The following is a 16,826-nucleotide window of genomic DNA, read 5'->3' as shown; positions in this document are numbered from 1 at the left end:
GTTTTGCTAAAAGTGGGCTTGAATCCACTGGTTAGCTTGTGAAGTGTTTCAAGTCCTCTAACAGAAACAAATCTTTATCAGACAATACAACACAGCACACAGCAGTGCTTGTAATCTACAATTTGTAGTTGTATTTGCTAATTTTTACATTGAAAAGTCTCTCTACCATCTAATTCATGGCTGTCGGGTTGTAAGATAGCAAGACATTACTGAAGTTGATGCAAAGCTTTTTGCATTAGTGAAATGTCTTTTGGATTCTGATAATAGTTCTCAGTTCTCAATTCTCTTTTATCAGGGGAAAGTGTGTAATGCTTTGAAGTGAAACTGCCTTGAAGCAGAGCTTCATAAAATGAGACACCACTTTAATTACTTCTAATTCATAATTATGTTCTGATCAATTCTTATTGAAAACCACTGAATCAACCACACATTAAATTTTGGCTTTATATCCTTGTTTGCAGACTTGCAGCAATCTGTGATGCGGAACTCTGAAGTCAAGTAGTTTTGTCTTAAACAGAGGGAGACTTCCAGTCTCCTTAAATCTACAGATACCTGAGCTATATTCAGCTGCCTTTGTCATCTTTACTTTTTGTATGTCTTTTTTTTAGGCAAATTAAGTAAATAAATAAATACATAAATAAATAATAAAAAGAAGTGCAGGTAGTTATTTTCATTCAATAGCCCCAAACTCAGCTTGCAGCTATCCATTGCCCTTGATTAATGTGAGGTGTGTGATCAGTGCTAATAAGCCTATTTTTTGGTGTTGTCTGGAAAAAAAAAAAAAAGAAAAACAGAAAAAAGGGTGTTTTTATCTACAGCATGCCTGGGAAAGAAAAAAATAACTGACTAAAATTCAAAATGTTGTGATATCCCTTTTCCTGCTGCTCTATAATGAACCAAACAAACAGGAATTTCAGGCAAAATGTTACCACTGGCAAAACTGGTTTCAGCACCACGGACAGCACCCGGTGCATTACCTCCATCTGCATGGCTAACTCAGCACACAGGCAGGCAATGCTTTCACAATGTCTTGATTTTAGTCCTGACATTGCAGAGGGGTTATGTGGATGGTCAGAAATGAAACAAATTATAGTCCCTCTGTGCTTTGATACCTCTTTTCAAACAGGGCAGGATGACTGGTAATTTATGTAATCTACTTCCCCACTCCTCTCCTGGTTTAATCTACAAAAGTGCTTTTTTTCTGTGTTGAAGCTGTGTTCATTGCCATTACTCACACTTTGTTGGCAAAATCTGCGACTCTTGCAACCACAGTGTTTATGTGTTGGTGAACCTTGCAGAACCTCCCTTGTTTGAGTGTTTGAGGGTTGATAACAAGCTATTACCACAGGTAATGACCCACACACAGCCAATAAACTCTCACTTAATGAGAACCAGGCCATAAAATGAAGTCCTGCTCTATGCTGCTTTTTTCTCTCTGACATTGAGAGAGTGTCTTTTAAAAAAAAAAAACACCTTTCTTGTCCAGATAAGTGGCTGCCTCCTCTTGATGTATATTTTATTTAATTTTTACTCTGTGTTTATTTCTTTATTATTCACTTCAAAGGAAGAGGCATGTTTTTTTCTTTAAAATCAGTACCCACTTGTAAGTGGAGGAGCAACATGAAGCTAGATTAGCTGAGCATAGAGCGGGGGTTTCATCACTTTGGTGTGGAATGTGCAGCAGAGAGGATAACAAAACAGTATTGATGTCAAGTGCTGTCACCAATACAACACATTTGTCTGACAGAAAAACAGCCAACTGTGCACCATGAACTTCTGAAACTTTTCTTGGTTTATGAGGATTTACACAAAAAAAAAAAAACAAAAAACAAAAAACAAAACAAAACAAAACAAACAAACAAACAAACAAAAAATAGCATGCTGCAGTGCGGTTTAGTCCTGATGATAGATAATACCACATGATGTGCCGACAGCAGCACATATGTACATCCTGACACATGAAAATAAATATGTATGCATGTGCACACACATGTACCTGCACATAAACACGCAGATGAACATGACCAATCACATTGTTTCACAGTATATTTCTTTCTCTCTCTCTCACACACACACACACACACACACACACACACACACACACAGCCTTACCTGTGGGAGGGAACATCCTGGTGGCTCAGCTGGCTACGTGTTGCATGCCACCCCCCTCCCTCTTTTCCATATTTCGTGCTGCTTTCCACTGTCAACTAATAAATAAAACAAATAGCAATGGCAAAAGTCCTCCTTACCTATGAGAGAGAGCTGTTTGGAGGATCTGGGCTGCAGGTCCATGCCGTTTTTCAGCCAGAGGAGTTTGGGATTTGGGATGCCGTCAGCGTGGCAGTGAAGGCTTGCAGATACTCCTGGCTCCTGGGCCTGGGTCTCTGGATAGACCAGGATCACTGGAGGGACTGGACACACACACACACACACACACAAACAAAGATACAAACAGGGAGAGAGGAGAGGAGTGAGTGAAAACATAATTACACACTGTTTCATGGTAGACCACAACTCCTGGGGGGATATAACACAAACAACCACACACGCAGTGGGCAGAGAAAAATTTGTCTCACCCCAGCACTGAATATATTCACACATAACAAGAATCCAAGAGCTCTGGGGCTGCTTTATTACAACTTGAGTTCTCCATGAAATAGATGTTGAGCGCATCTACCACTTACCACCTCCTCTGGGGAGAAGACTGCAAATGAACGAGGAAAAATTGAGGGGAAAATGAAATATGCAGTAATAGTTAACACAAACAGGTAAAGCGTGGTTTTCCTGTTCATGATCCATTCATGAGCCTGAACACCAGCTTCAAAACTACATGGCATGCTCATGAATAGTAATCCAGTCCATGTGTCAGTTTTCATGACGTATGTGTGTATTACTTAAGCCTCTTGCAGCATGTCAGTTAAGAGGTGCACTACGCAATTTCCAATCCACTGTGTGGACTCTTTAGACTAATCTGACAAAAATGTGGAATAAGCATGTAATTTGATGGTTGTGTCTACATGTTCCTCATTGTTGGACCGACTCACAGACTCACAAATGACATTCTTTTCCCATGTTTGTTTCAGTCCTCACTTCAACTGCTTCTTGGAAATTCTGCAGCGTGCACCTTTAACAATGTGCCGGTTATTGAAAGGACATTAAAAAAAGAAAAACCTGGCAATCGTTTTTAACTTGAGTCAATAGTGACAATTTGAGTTATTTCTCTATTCCCCAGTGGATAGCGTTGTTAAACCGCCTGATTTGTCAAAAACGTTCTAACGATGTTGATATTCCCACAGTAGTTTACTCCACTGCATCAGAACTAGAGTTTGGTGTGATGCTGACTCTTGTTATAACCACAGAGTTAGTCTGTGGTATAATCTCCTTTCTCCTGATTTCAGTATTACGTATGTACTCCATGTTGAGGGAAAAACAGGCGAACAGCACCCATGCTTTGGAAAGCACCGTATAAAAGCCATAATACCCTAGAGGGAGTACTTGACTGTGATTTTGGGTACTTCAGTGACACTGGTATGAAGCACAACTGAGCTGCAGCACTGTCATCCCCGTGATCACAAATATTATTGCTGCAATAAGGCAACATAATAAGCCATTCACTTAGTTTAGTATGGTGCTAGACTCCCCTTAATCCCACCTCACCTCTCTCAACCCTATCTCAGTATGGAAATAAAATACCTTGAATCCCCAATACAAACATATGGTAATTGCTCTCTCCAGATAACCTGCCTTTCAGAACCCCAAGCGCTAATCTGTTTCCCCAAACTCCCTCGGCACATCTCTCTCTCTCTCCTCTGACTCCCACTTCAGTTCAAGGTCTAAGATGCAGCTGTATAGTTTTTCAATTAGCCTAAATCCCGCCTCTCACAAAAACAACACAATCACACCTATTGTCCTTCCTAATTGAAAGCTTTTTTTTTTTCGTGCCCCTTTTGCATATCTGTTGGCTCTGAGACAAAAGCCCCTGAACTGGGAGGTTTGTTATCTTTGATTTGCTATGGTATAGGTAGGGGGTCTTTTATAGTTCCTCCTCCCTGGGTTCTCATTCGATAGAGGCCCAGTAATCAGCTGTCTAGCAGAGAAGAAAAGACTTATGCAAATGATAAATCTGAGCAAGAGCGCGCTTTGATAACTGCCAGCCAACCAAAGCCGGTGCGTATGTGTGTGCGCATGTGTCCACTGGTTTTTGGATGTATTATAGCTTAAGTTGTTTTTATGCTCGGTATGCAATCAATTGAATACGCTGTGTGTGCACACAATTAGTTTTCAGCCTCGAATACAAAACACTGAGATGATGCTATGTTTTGCTATTTGGACACTGCCAGGAGAGCCAGTCTGATGCAGTGCTTTGACAGTCATGATCCTGTGAGGCACTTGTATGAATAACACAGCTGTATGATTAATTCTTCCTGCGGGGAAATGAATCACTTTGACAAACCACGTCTTTCATGGGGATTTAAACATTTATCCATTTATCTGATGACTAAACCAAGAGCGCATTAGGTATAAAAAACCTCCGAAATATTATGGAAATGTGCATAAATATACAGAAAATAGACTTAAACATAAATAAATATATAATGTACTAAATACTGTGCTTAATCCTCACACAATTTAAGTGCTGACAAGTACTATGACAAAGGACACAGCCACACTGCATCTCCTGGAAATCGGTATTCAGGATTATTCACTCTCCATTTACACAATTCAAAAAGCACATTAAAGCTTCAGTTATTTAGCAGTGCCAGGGATTGCTTTCACAGTTAAATTAGATATAAGAAATATAGTTAAATGTGTCACAGAGACATAAAATGCAGAGTAGAGGCCAGCAGCAGCTGCCAGTCTTCTCGGCATGCTCTAGTTTGTGTATGGTAATTATACTAATATCTTAAAATTAATGTTTTAATGATTTACTGATGCTGAAGTGCTATGCATAGCAAATTTCACTCCAAACTCCCATGATCCCAAGCGTTTGCACTGCAGAATTATTACTGAATCTGAACCAGCTCTTCACTCTAAGCTGGGCAGGCGGTAAGACAAATTTCCTCCTTGGGGTAAAATAGTGTACTACAAACAAACCTAGAGCAATTTGTCTATACTTCTCCCACCACTGTAAGTAAGTAATGAGCCACTACTGACCATTCACCTGCAGCACATGTGTCTGGTAGAGGTCTTCATAGCCGTAGGCATGGCAACTGTAGTTCCCCATGTGGATGGTCGTCACCTTGGTGATGTACAGGGAGCCATCGTCCCCGAAGTCCTGAAGGATGGAGAAGAGATGGAGGAGAGGAGGAGGAGGAGGAGGAGGAGGAGGAATTGGATGAAATGTAAAGGAGGAAGAGATGAAATTGCACAAGAGAGGGGATGAAGTGGAAATGGGAAGTGGAAAAGTGTTGTGAGGAAGAGGAGGACAGTAGAGAGCAGGGAGAAGAATGAGAAGGATATCGTGGCGAAGGAGGGAGGGGAAGAGCAGGGGTTGCAGGATAGGGAATAGCGGTGAAGAATGGGGTGCAGGAGAAAGCCACAGGGAGTGAGGGACAGGCGGTGGGGGAAATGAAGGTAGCTTGATAGAATGTGTAAAGGTGTTTAGAGAGACCGGGGAGAGGGGATAGGAATCGCACAACAGCGGGGAGTGATGGGGAAAGACAGAGAGAAAAGAGAGTGATGCGAAAAGGAAGAGAGACCATGAATCAACGGTTTCCCTGTTGAGCCGAAGCAGGCGTTAGGGAATTTGATCTTCCTCTCTCCCCTCATCATGCTGCCTCAGTCTGATAAATGGCAAGGGTTAAAAATATAAAGCCCATTAGGTTGATGAATGGAGCTGGTTGTTGTTGGTGCAGCATGCAGCAGTCACCAGGGGGTTCCAGCCACAGCTTAGGGCGGATTAAGGCATTAAATAGTTTGCTGTCCCACCAAGTGGCAGAGCAGATGTCTGGATGCGGCTCCATCATGACACGGAAGCCACAAATGGCTGTTTTCTTTCTGAGGATTCTTGAAATAGACGTGACCAAATAGAGACGGGCAGCTTTGTGGCAGGGAAATGTGAAACGGCTTTCCTGTAAGGGAGACGGGTCTGCTGCGGGTTTAGATTAAAGCCTTTAAGGTACAGAATGTACAAATAAGTAAGCCGTATAATTAAGATTAGATGTGCTTTTGCATTAGTAAGGGCAATTAAAACTGTATGAGCCATATGCACTAAAAGGTAATAGCCTCCTGTGATGTGTCTGGCAGTGCTTTCTCTTATATGTTTCCATCCAAAATCAATATATGCAGTGATGACTGGAAAACATACGCCTGCATTCTCTCTCTCTCTCTCTCTCTCCCTCTCTGAGAGTTGCTGGGTGTCATCTAAATAAATGTGCATCTGGGTGCGGGATTTCTGCGTGGTATTTATTTTATACCCACATAATCCAAAGCCAGTCTTGCTGTACCTGGGGACGGTTCTGTTGTTAACCTTTTAACTCATAACAGCTTTACATATACTGATGGTATTTAAGAAGAACACACCAGACTTCAGAGGGAAATTGCCGGCTATTTTTTTTTTTTAATGGTATTTTTTGCTTTATTTTGATAGTGACAGTAGAGAGAGACATGAAAGGCAGGGGAGAGAGAGGGGATGACATGCAGCTAAGGGCTCAGGCTGGAATCAAACCTGAGCCGCTGCGGTAAGGACCCAGCCTTGATGTGTGGTACGTGCTCTACCACGTCAGCCACCGGGGTGCCCCTGCAGGCTTTACTTAAGATTAACATTATGGACTTTTATTTGATAAGAGTATTAAAGATTTTTTGTTTCTTTTAGGCGGCCATTATAACAGTGTTAATTCATGAAAAAAAAATGTACATACCGTATTTCACCAATTAATCGCCCGGGCGTTTAATATGCAAAATCAACTTGGACCCCGGGCGTTTAAAAGAACCAGGCGGCTATTCGCTGCAGGCCTTTATTTATTTTTGCACAGACCTGCACCAGGCCATTATCGTGATGACAGTTACCGTCCAACATATTTACAGTCGGGCAATTTAAGATTACGGTGCACCCTTTTTTTCTAACGTTAGCTAGCGCTCTTATTTTGACAGAAAACGGAAGTGCCGCACAGTTATTGTGCGGCTAACTGTTTACTGCTGCAAAAATAAGGTGAGTAGCCTTATTTTGGGTTACCTCATTATGATGCAAATAATCGCCCCGGCGGTTATTCGGGTGGGCGTTTAATACGCAAAATGGGTGCAGACCCCAGGCGTTTATAAGAACCCGGCGGCTATTTGCGGCCGGGCGATTAATTGGTGAAATACGGTAGACATTTATTGCATAAGGAAAAAGCTTTTGTAAAGAGTTCTTGAGGAGAGGTGCCTGCACACCAGATCAATGCTCCCACAGTATTTATTTCCACATCATACCATTTCACAGATTTTCAAAAAAAAAAAGTTTTTTTTTAAAAAAAAAAGGTTTCAAAAATCACATCCTCAGAGGATGTACACACGCTTGATGAAGACTTGATGTGTTGCATGTGACTGTGGGAATACTCATGGGAGCAAAGAGTCAGCATGTTAACACATCTCTTCAAGAACTATTTTTTTAGGTTTTTGTGAAGGAAACAGTGGAAGAGGACCTATACATTGAAATGGCTTGAACAAATATAACTAACTTGGCTTTCAGAGATGCAAAACTGTGTCAAATATTTCCTTTTATGTAGTTTCCTCAATTATCAAGCAGCGCTTTTTCATAAGCGACCACGAATACTACTGAAGAAATAAATATTGGCTGCCATGTAAGAGCCAGAATTACATATTTACCAATTTGCTGCAACACGCCCGCAAATAAAAGAGCTGTTCTGCCGTCTTAATTGAAGTAGCTAAGTTGTAATTGTTTTCAATAAAAGAAATGTGCATTATTCATTTTGTTGCCGAATGAATCACTTCCTTCAGATTTACAACTGCTCTGCTGTTTCAGTAATTGCTGGACTGGACTGCAGAGGCTACAGTATAAGGGGCTGTGGCAGATTATATTGCTGTTTTGTCTGCTTGTGTTTGTAGTGGTGCTTATGTCGTTTTGCTCTTGTGCAATCAAACCTGAGGGAGCAGGTCAGAACCCTCCAAAACACACAGTGCAATTACTTCTGGAGAACACAGCCCTACTCAATATGTAAAATGCCCTGTATTTATGCGTGAGTGACAGAGTGAAAAACAGAGAGATAGAGTAAGAGTGAGAGGGAACAGATATTGGACAGAGAGAGAGAGAGAGAAAGAGAGAGAGTGGTGAGGGAGAGACAGCAAGAGAATAAACAGCGACAGAGAGAGAGAGAGAGAGCAGGGAGCAAAGTGACTAAACGAATGAGACTGGTTTTAATGAAGGCAAATCGGCTTTCAGTTTGTTTTAGGAGTTGTATGCCAGAGTGGCTTGTATAGCTGGATTTCAATCATGGTTAAATGAAATATTTGTTCACAGACTCTCAAACAGGCCTGTCTCCATATAGCACAGGACTATTAAACATGTTTATAAATGAAGTCTATACTTCTACTGCTGTGTTGAAAGGAAAGTAGAATCCCTGACCTCTCCTCATCTTGCCTCATCTTTGACTTTTGGAGGACATAACAGAAAATACGGGATAAGTAAGGGCTCCAAACATCCGAAGGGTCCTTAACTCCTCTCTCTCTGTCGCTATCCCTTTGTCTCTCTGTCTCTCAATGCGTCAGTATTGTTTCATCTCACATTTGCTGCATTATAATATTATAATAGTTCTACTAAGGATGAAAGTTCATGTATTCATCATTTTAATTTGATCTGTCTCTTCTGAAACAATATACAAGACTAATTATTCAGTTGAGCTGAGTGATGAGAATACGGGCACCACAGTCCTCCAAGTGTTCCCGGTGGATGATTTGAGCTGATGCTCTATGAAAAACATTTTAGAATAAACTATTGAGTTATAGCAGGTGATTGGCATTAACCAGAGTAGGAGACAGTAATTGCTGTTACACTAATTGCCAGTTCCTTTGGATCAAAGTATCTGCTAAATGTGTAAAAGTTTTTATTATGCAGCATTTATTTTCCTAAATGAATTAAAAAAAAAAAAAAAAAAAAAAGAAATATTTTAACTGCATTTAACTGATTTTGACAAGTTTGGTTTATAAATATGTTGGGTGAATATACCACATACTAATTCACTGCACAGTGATTTTAGCTATATGCAGTCTTTCAGCTATGCCGTCATCCACAACCTTGAAAATACTTCGGTAAAATGTGCATACTGGGAATGATTTTTACGTTTGTCAATTTGGATAGTCCATTTTCTTCAAAATCTAAAAAATGAGTAACTTTTGCAATAAAACTGTGTTAAGAAATTACATTTTATAGAGAAAATACTCAGGATTTTGCCATCATCAGTGTGGTTTCAGCCTCTATTTCAAATGGACTGAATGAAAAACGAATCAGCCCCGCTCACGGTGCCTATCTACCACCTCTATCCAAATCACTCGACTCCATGAAAATCCATGGTGCACACTGCCGAGCCTGAGGGACCGCGCTTGCTAACACCTCTCCCCTTATCTCCACCTCGGCGCTTGTCGTTGTTTAACGGCTCACCATCACAGCAGACCAACAAGGCCACTCATTAACATGCAATTAGAGAAGTGTGATGCGGCGGCGGGTACGGCACGGCCGGCGCTGTGCTGTCAGCTGTGCAGATGTGTCTGAACAGCCCCATCACTACACAGTTCATTAAGCACAGACTCACATATTTCCACTGCGGGCCGAGAGGGAGGAGCTGGAAAATAATTTTTCTCCAACAACTTTCTTTCTTTCTTTTTTCTGTCCTTTCTTCTTTCTTCCTGCCTGTCTGTCTCTTTCTCTCCCTCTCTCTCTCTCTCGCTCTCTCTCTCTTTCTTTCTTTCTTTCTTTCTTTACCTCCTGCACTCTCTGGCTTGCCTGGTTGAAGGCATATCTGTGTGATCATGGAAGGGGTTTTTAGAACGCAGCAGGATTCTTGGCACTCCTCCCAAGATCTCACATCCTAACAATATTTGACAACAAGCTATTACACAGAGGGAGGAAATAAAAACAAGCCTTGGTAAGGTTGTAATTAGAAATTAACTGAAAAACCAACTGAAGAATAACAACTGCTAAAATATGTGAATTCTTGATTTAAAAAAAAAAAAAAAAATGTTAATGAACTAATTGTTTTAAATCACAGTGAGGAGCCCCCCAACTGTGTCTTATGCTCCTGAAGTTTATCAAATATTAACCAGACGGTCCAATTAAATCTCTATGAAGGCACATTTTGAAAACACGCACATACACACATCAAAGCTGTAAGCATGTCTAACCTTGGGAAACTTTGATCAGTTTCACAGATTCAAAAAAAAAAAAAAAAAAAAAAAAAGAAAGAAAAAAAAAGTTCTACTCATAATCACACACTTAATATGTTTCATAATGCTAACATCACTTGACTGTATATCTACTACAAGTGATGTAGTGGAACAGAAATATGTGAAACTAACCAATACCAATATACCAGTATATTTTATCACCAATATGAATAAAGGCTTTTTTTCAGGAAAGCATAAACTTAGGCCTTTATTTATGAAATGCCCTATCCTTGTGATGTGAATTAGCGTGCATTTATATACTAATTTTATTTATACTATGAATTTACATCGTAACAATATATTAAATATTGCATGCATACATAAAAAGGTGGATACACTCTATCCTGTGATTAGAAAAAAATGGTTAAAATGAATTTGTGTGGTTTTACTGTCCTCACATTCCTGTTCATAATGTGCTGGAGCAGTAACAGAGTCCAAGTCAACTCCATAAGTTGGTCTTTCCACTAGCCTGCAACCAGTGAAAACAAAAGCCAGACGAAAGATCCCGCCATACACACAACAACAACAACAAATAACATCGACCACGAACAGCAACATCCACTCACGTTGATGTCCTCCAGGTCCAGAAAGTTCAGTATGATGCCGTTCCTCTTCCAGATGATTGGCGGACGGAGCGTCCCCTGGATGGCACAGGACAGGACAGCGCTGAGGCCCACCGTTACCGTGGAGACGCTGACCCTCTGGTCCTCCGCCAGGCTCAGCTGCACAACCTCTGTTTGAGGGAGAGGAGCGGACAGAGGGATGAGAAAAGGAGAGAAATGGTGAGAGGAAGAGGGAGAAAGACGACAGGGAGAGATGAGGAGCGATGAAAGAGGAGGGGTGAGCGAGAGAAGGAAAAGATTGACAAGTAGTAGAAAGAAGAGGAAGAGGGGAGAGGAAATCACAAATCAAAATGAGGGAGCTGATATAGTGGAACTCCAGCCAAGCTTAATACATTTCTAAGCATCCATCTCATTACTAGTGGGCCAGGGAGGATAAACAGCTGTCCAGGAGTGAAGGATATCCAGTATGAAAAAAGACCAAGTGTCAGAGGACACACAGCTAGCCAAATATCATTCTTCTCATTAAGGGAAATTTATGTTCATTGAAATGGCCATCCAGTTCAATTCACCTTTACGGCAAATTAAGAATTATTCTTCCCTGGTTCCCCTTGGTCCCATAAATAGTCTCTGTCGCCAAGCCTGTGTGGCACGGCCTAAAACGTATAGAGCCTGAAAAGTTTATGATAAAATGAGCCCTTTCCTTATTTCCGCTTCCTCTTACACGGAGCCGTGCTGTTTAAACTAGACATAAGAGGGGTGTTCTTGCAGCTTAGTGTATATACACCATATATACCATGTAATCTCACCGTTATGGGTTTGAATATGGCTCATGACTTTTATCGCATGCCACCAACGCCTCGTCTTTCCTCTCCTCTATCACCCATTTTGTCTGTGCACTGGCTATGCAAATAAAGAGAGATGGGAAAATAAGCTTAAAAAAGACATAAAGCAAGTAGGTTTAAAATTCTGAGAGTGAAAAGTATGCAGAGGACAGAGAGGGATCGTGTGAATGCGGAGTCAAGGCAGGTAGGGATTGAGATGATATATGTCGGTGTGTGACCCTGGGTCAATATTGGCTGAGGTACTTAGTGGGATGTACCTGGTTCGATAAATAAAGAGACCCAGACACCTGATAGAAATCTAAATGGAGTCAACCAAGCGTGGTAACACTCAGTAAATCCCCACTGCTTTCAGACACATACATGAATGCACACAAATATACTGTACATGTGGGTGGGTGTGCACACACACATACACGCACACACCAGCCATTTACTGGAGTGACACCATTAACTATCCTTGCTGCATGACCTTTAAGCACTGAAATATTTAAAGGAGCAGACACCATTCAAGGATGTAATCGGGACAATAACAAAAACATGAACATGAATAAAACAGGAAAATGGCAATTCCTCGTTATGATATGGCATGCATGTCCATAAAAACAAATCCATTCTATTTAGCACATTACTCAATCCCTGCTTTATGTTTCCCGCTGGTTAGCTGCAGTGCTGTATCTCTATGCCCTTAGTATGAAGAACAAGCATGATGCAAATTGACTTGTAACGCAGCAACAGAAAGAAAATGTCATTAAAACTTGAATAAAACATTTGTTAAACTCATCGGTACATTTGGTTTCATATGAGGCACAGGATGAGGAACGGCCGAGCGCTCACGATGAATAAACATGCGGGAGGCCACACAATTCAGAGCAACAAGTTTTAAAATTCAAACCCTGCTCTCTGAAATGTCAAAGCACTTGAGATGTTATTTATTTTTTTTCAGTAGCCTAGCAACTATCTGAGAAACCTGATACTATCACTTCTGAATCAAGAAGAACATCCTCAGTATGCAGAGGGATAAGAGAGCACATTAAGAGGCTAAAAATGACCTTAACTGCATGAAATAATTACATAAATTGTCTGTTACATTGATTATATGACACCTTTTTTTAATATGATTTTACTGCAAGAAATGGTTGCTCTTAGAAAGTAATGTAATCTACTCTTAAAAACTTTTAAAAAAAATTTTAAAGGTGCACTGTGCTATATGGAGGGTTCGTTGAAGCCAGGACTATTTAGACTCACCTGATATACGCCTATCCTGCTTATCCATTATTTTTTGTCAGATGAGTCTAAAGAGTCCTCACATCAATGCAGTTTTACACAGCGCACCTTTAAAATAAATCTGCAAAAAATACTGCCATTAGAATGAAACTGTCTTGTTTATTCCACATGCAGTTTTTTTTTTTTTTAATGAACTGACACTATTTGACTCCTCGTTCGTGCTGTTTTTTCATCAACCTCCCCAAATTTCTCCAATCTCATTCTCCTACTCTCAGAACAAATCCAGAACCTGGTGTGAGGCCAAAGAAGGATCCTCACACCCGTTTCTCCCCGTCTGTTTCTCTGGCTGTGTGAGTCTGTAATCTGCCTACAGCCTGTAATCTGGGTTCTCCTGCTATCAGGCACTTAGCTCTCTGCCTGTCATTTCCCTGTGATGACCTCTTGACTCCTCGCCCTCTTTGTGCTCCAACTCAAGTCCATACAACAGACCACCTGTCCATCTTCCATTGTCGGCTGAAAATTCATCTTGCCAAGAAATATCTCATCCTCTGCCAGTGGAGTAATATGCTCTCTCAACCCACTTTACAAAAAAAAAAAAAATTGGACTTCTAGCTCTACCCTTGGCTGTTATCCTACTTTTACCCAGCGTTTTGCTCTCACTGGACTGCTTTATGGTCACAGGAACATTGCAGTGGCACTGAGACCCTAACCTTTGCACTTCTGATTATTGGTTGCATATAATTTTGGTGATATAAATGTAATGTGCTCTTGTGCTCACTGCAAGTTAATAACTAAAATGCATATTAAACGTAAGCCTAATTCTGCTGCAATTTCACTCACTTACAAAGGTGCTTAAGGACAAACTAGAAAAAGAGAAATATGCTCAGCAACTGCTGGTGGTAAAATATGGAGAAATGTGAAAGAATCTACTTTTATTTGCCATTAAAGATTTTCATGTTTTACTACCCACTGCAAATCTCTCTGGATAATAGCTTCAGCTAAATGCCTAAAATGTAAATGCAGCCTTCCCAATCTTGATATGAGGCATTAGCTTGCAGACATTTAAATAAAATCTGGTCATTGGCTGGTTAAAATCGTCCATTTCCTCCCTGACCATAGGCAGAAGAAATGTTTTTATTTTTCAGTACAATCTGTCAGAAAAATTACATTAAGTCTACCATGATACAGTACCTGGCTGACCTCGCCTAAAGTAGCTGTTAATTGTGCTAAAAGAATTAAATAAATACTTTCAGTGGAGACTTTTGTTGTCACACAATGGTCGAAAAGGTCCCTCAGAGGCTTTTCAACCCTGCAGTGAGGAAAATTCTTGAATAAAGACCGAATCCTTGAAATATTTTTGAAATTTCTGCACATGAAAACGCAGAAATATCAAAATATCAGCTACCGAAGCAGCGTCAATTCAAACATATCAACTTCACAACAGCCTTCAAAAACCCATTTTGGTGAAATCCCACTTGATACTGGTGGAGTGATGTGTCTTATATCAAAATATCATCTCTTGATTCAAGATATTCATGGTGCAATTGAAACTGTTTTTGGAGAGAGTGGCATCATCTCACCACTGGCAGAGTTTTTACCTTGATATAAGAATATATGTATTGACGACTACATGACTTTACAAACACTTCTGCAGAGCCAGATCCATAAACCTCAGGTGAATTTGCCATTTTACAACATTTATCCTCATGTGCTCAAATCATACCGTGCAGTCTGACAGGAGGTGATAGATGGCTTCAGTCATGAGGGGGATCATTAATATGATCCCTTCCTGTTGTTACAGGAATATGAAGACAACATCCTGCACTTTCTGGCACAATTCTAATTAAGGTCAGCTCACTGTGGCTCAATCTGTACATATGTCCAGGCTAAGGTGCAAACCAAAAATATTTATAATTTTACCATTCACAATGAAATCATAGTATTTTGCTATGAATGAATCTTGACCCATTGCTTTGCGAATTGAAAAATGGCACACAAATTCACCAAACTTTAGTGATTTGACAGTGACCTTTAATAATAATCTGCCTGATATTTTTCTTTCTGTCAAATTTGCTTTTTTTTTTTTTTTTTTTTTTTTTTTTTTTAATTACTTTTTGTTTATGTGGCGTATCAGAATGTCATCTGATCTGGACTTGCACTTTTTCATTTTTTTTTCTCTAGGCACCTAAAAGACTTTCTCACACACCTATAATAATCTCACAGGCTATACTTTGTGGCATTATGACACAAATAGACCTTAAACACACAAAACCACCTGAACAACAGCAATGCTTTTAGCCCTGCACTCATCTCCAGTTAAACAGCAATGACAAAAACATTATGTCAAACTTTTTTTTCAGCACTCGAGTGGATAAATGTTTTGTTGTCCATCTAGATGCTGTTGATGGCCAGTGGATTTGAAACATTTGCAGCCTTGGCTACGCTCACAAAGCAGGAGAATCCAATTTATTTCATTCCACGCTATTCAGTCTGCTATTTCAATCCCTCTTGTCAACTATTATCAAAGGACGCAAGGGACAGGAGACAACAGGAAAACTAAAAAAATAAGAGAAAAAATACACACTTTATAGGGGTAGTGCACACCTCACATAAAAGATATAAATAAAAGACTGGCCTATTTTGGTATTTGTAGAGCAGAACTCCACTGCGCATACGCATCACTTGCTGCTCTCATACCTGGTGTTGCCAGTCTCACTGATTATAGTGGAAGTGTACTATCGCAGCAGCTGCTCTGCGAACAGACCGGGTATGTTACGTGTTCAGTGTAGCCAAGGAGTAACACGTTTTAATTTTGTCCTCTGAATGCAACAAGCAGCAGCAAGCTGGCCACCGGTTTCACCTTTTTTGATTCTTGGTTGGCAGTTTCTAGACTGAAAATGGCTGTCGTAAAAAGCCCTGGATATTAGCTGTCTGTTTCACATGGCTGTCCTGGTGTTAGATATATCCTCACTCACACCTCGATCTGTCGGTGATATTTCAGAGTGCCTCAGGTACGGTGTGCTGCCAGCTCTGACAAAGTTATAATTCTGCAGAGCAGTAATTTAGTTGGCAGAACAGGCTCTGAGTGCAGCGTGGACAGATGAGAGATGAAGTGCATTGATCTGACGTGGCTCGGAGGGGTGGAGCCGGCGTGGCATTTCAACTAGACTGCCACTCACACTGAATATAATGCATGCCAGTGAGGCTTGTCATAGCATGGTTTGATACGTCTTAATTCAGCTGTTGATTGCTCAACAGTCTCTCTCAAGACACAGAAACATGGATGCAATTTTAAAAGTCTGCTGTGGCTGGAACTCTATCAGATAACAGTCAGTTCAGCAGCAAAAACTGTATCAGATCCAGTGCTGTTAAAACATGGATAGGCAACCACCTGCCATAAAGAGCTCAGACTCTGCAGGTTTTCGTTCCAAACAAGGACGACACCAGGTATTTTACTGACTGGCACATCTTCAACCAGACAAGAGGAGCTAAATCACTGAAATCATGTGCTGTAATGTTTAGGCTGCATGAAAACCTAAGATGTACCTGAAATCATTAACTATATCCACTAAGGTATATAGGGCCCTATCTTGCGCCAGACTCCCTAAACCCGCTATTTGCGGATTTAGGATTTAGGAAGAGGCGTTCCCCCGTAAAAGTTGCTATCTTGTGCACCTCCCGCTATCCGCAAAACACCTCCGCTACCCGCTATATTATGCATAGGTGTGTTTTGGGCGTTACGCCAGTTAAACCAATCAGTGTGCCAGGTGCCATTGCCTTTAAGGGCAGGATGCGCTATCCTAAATCCTAAATCCTAAAC

The 16,826-nt window shown here is 40.7% G+C and overlaps 1 protein-coding gene across 1 annotated transcript in view; it reads right to left on the bottom strand.

The window, feature by feature from the left end:
• Window positions 1–16,826, bottom strand: part of fstl4 (follistatin-like 4) — a 274,660-nt gene that overhangs the window by 26,677 nt on the left and 231,157 nt on the right. The window contains exons 7-9 of the mRNA XM_030069530.1: window positions 10,944–11,110; window positions 5,155–5,275; window positions 2,250–2,411 (exon numbers count right to left, since the gene is read on the bottom strand). Coding sequence (XP_029925390.1) covers window positions 2,250–2,411; window positions 5,155–5,275; window positions 10,944–11,110 — 450 coding nt within the window. The remainder of the gene's footprint in view (window positions 1–2,249; window positions 2,412–5,154; window positions 5,276–10,943; window positions 11,111–16,826) is intronic.

The sequence above is a fragment of the Myripristis murdjan genome, chromosome 14 (assembly GCF_902150065.1).
Source record: "Myripristis murdjan chromosome 14, fMyrMur1.1, whole genome shotgun sequence".
NCBI lineage: Eukaryota > Metazoa > Chordata > Actinopteri > Holocentriformes > Holocentridae > Myripristis > Myripristis murdjan.
This window is presented reverse-complemented; position numbering and strand designations above follow the sequence as displayed.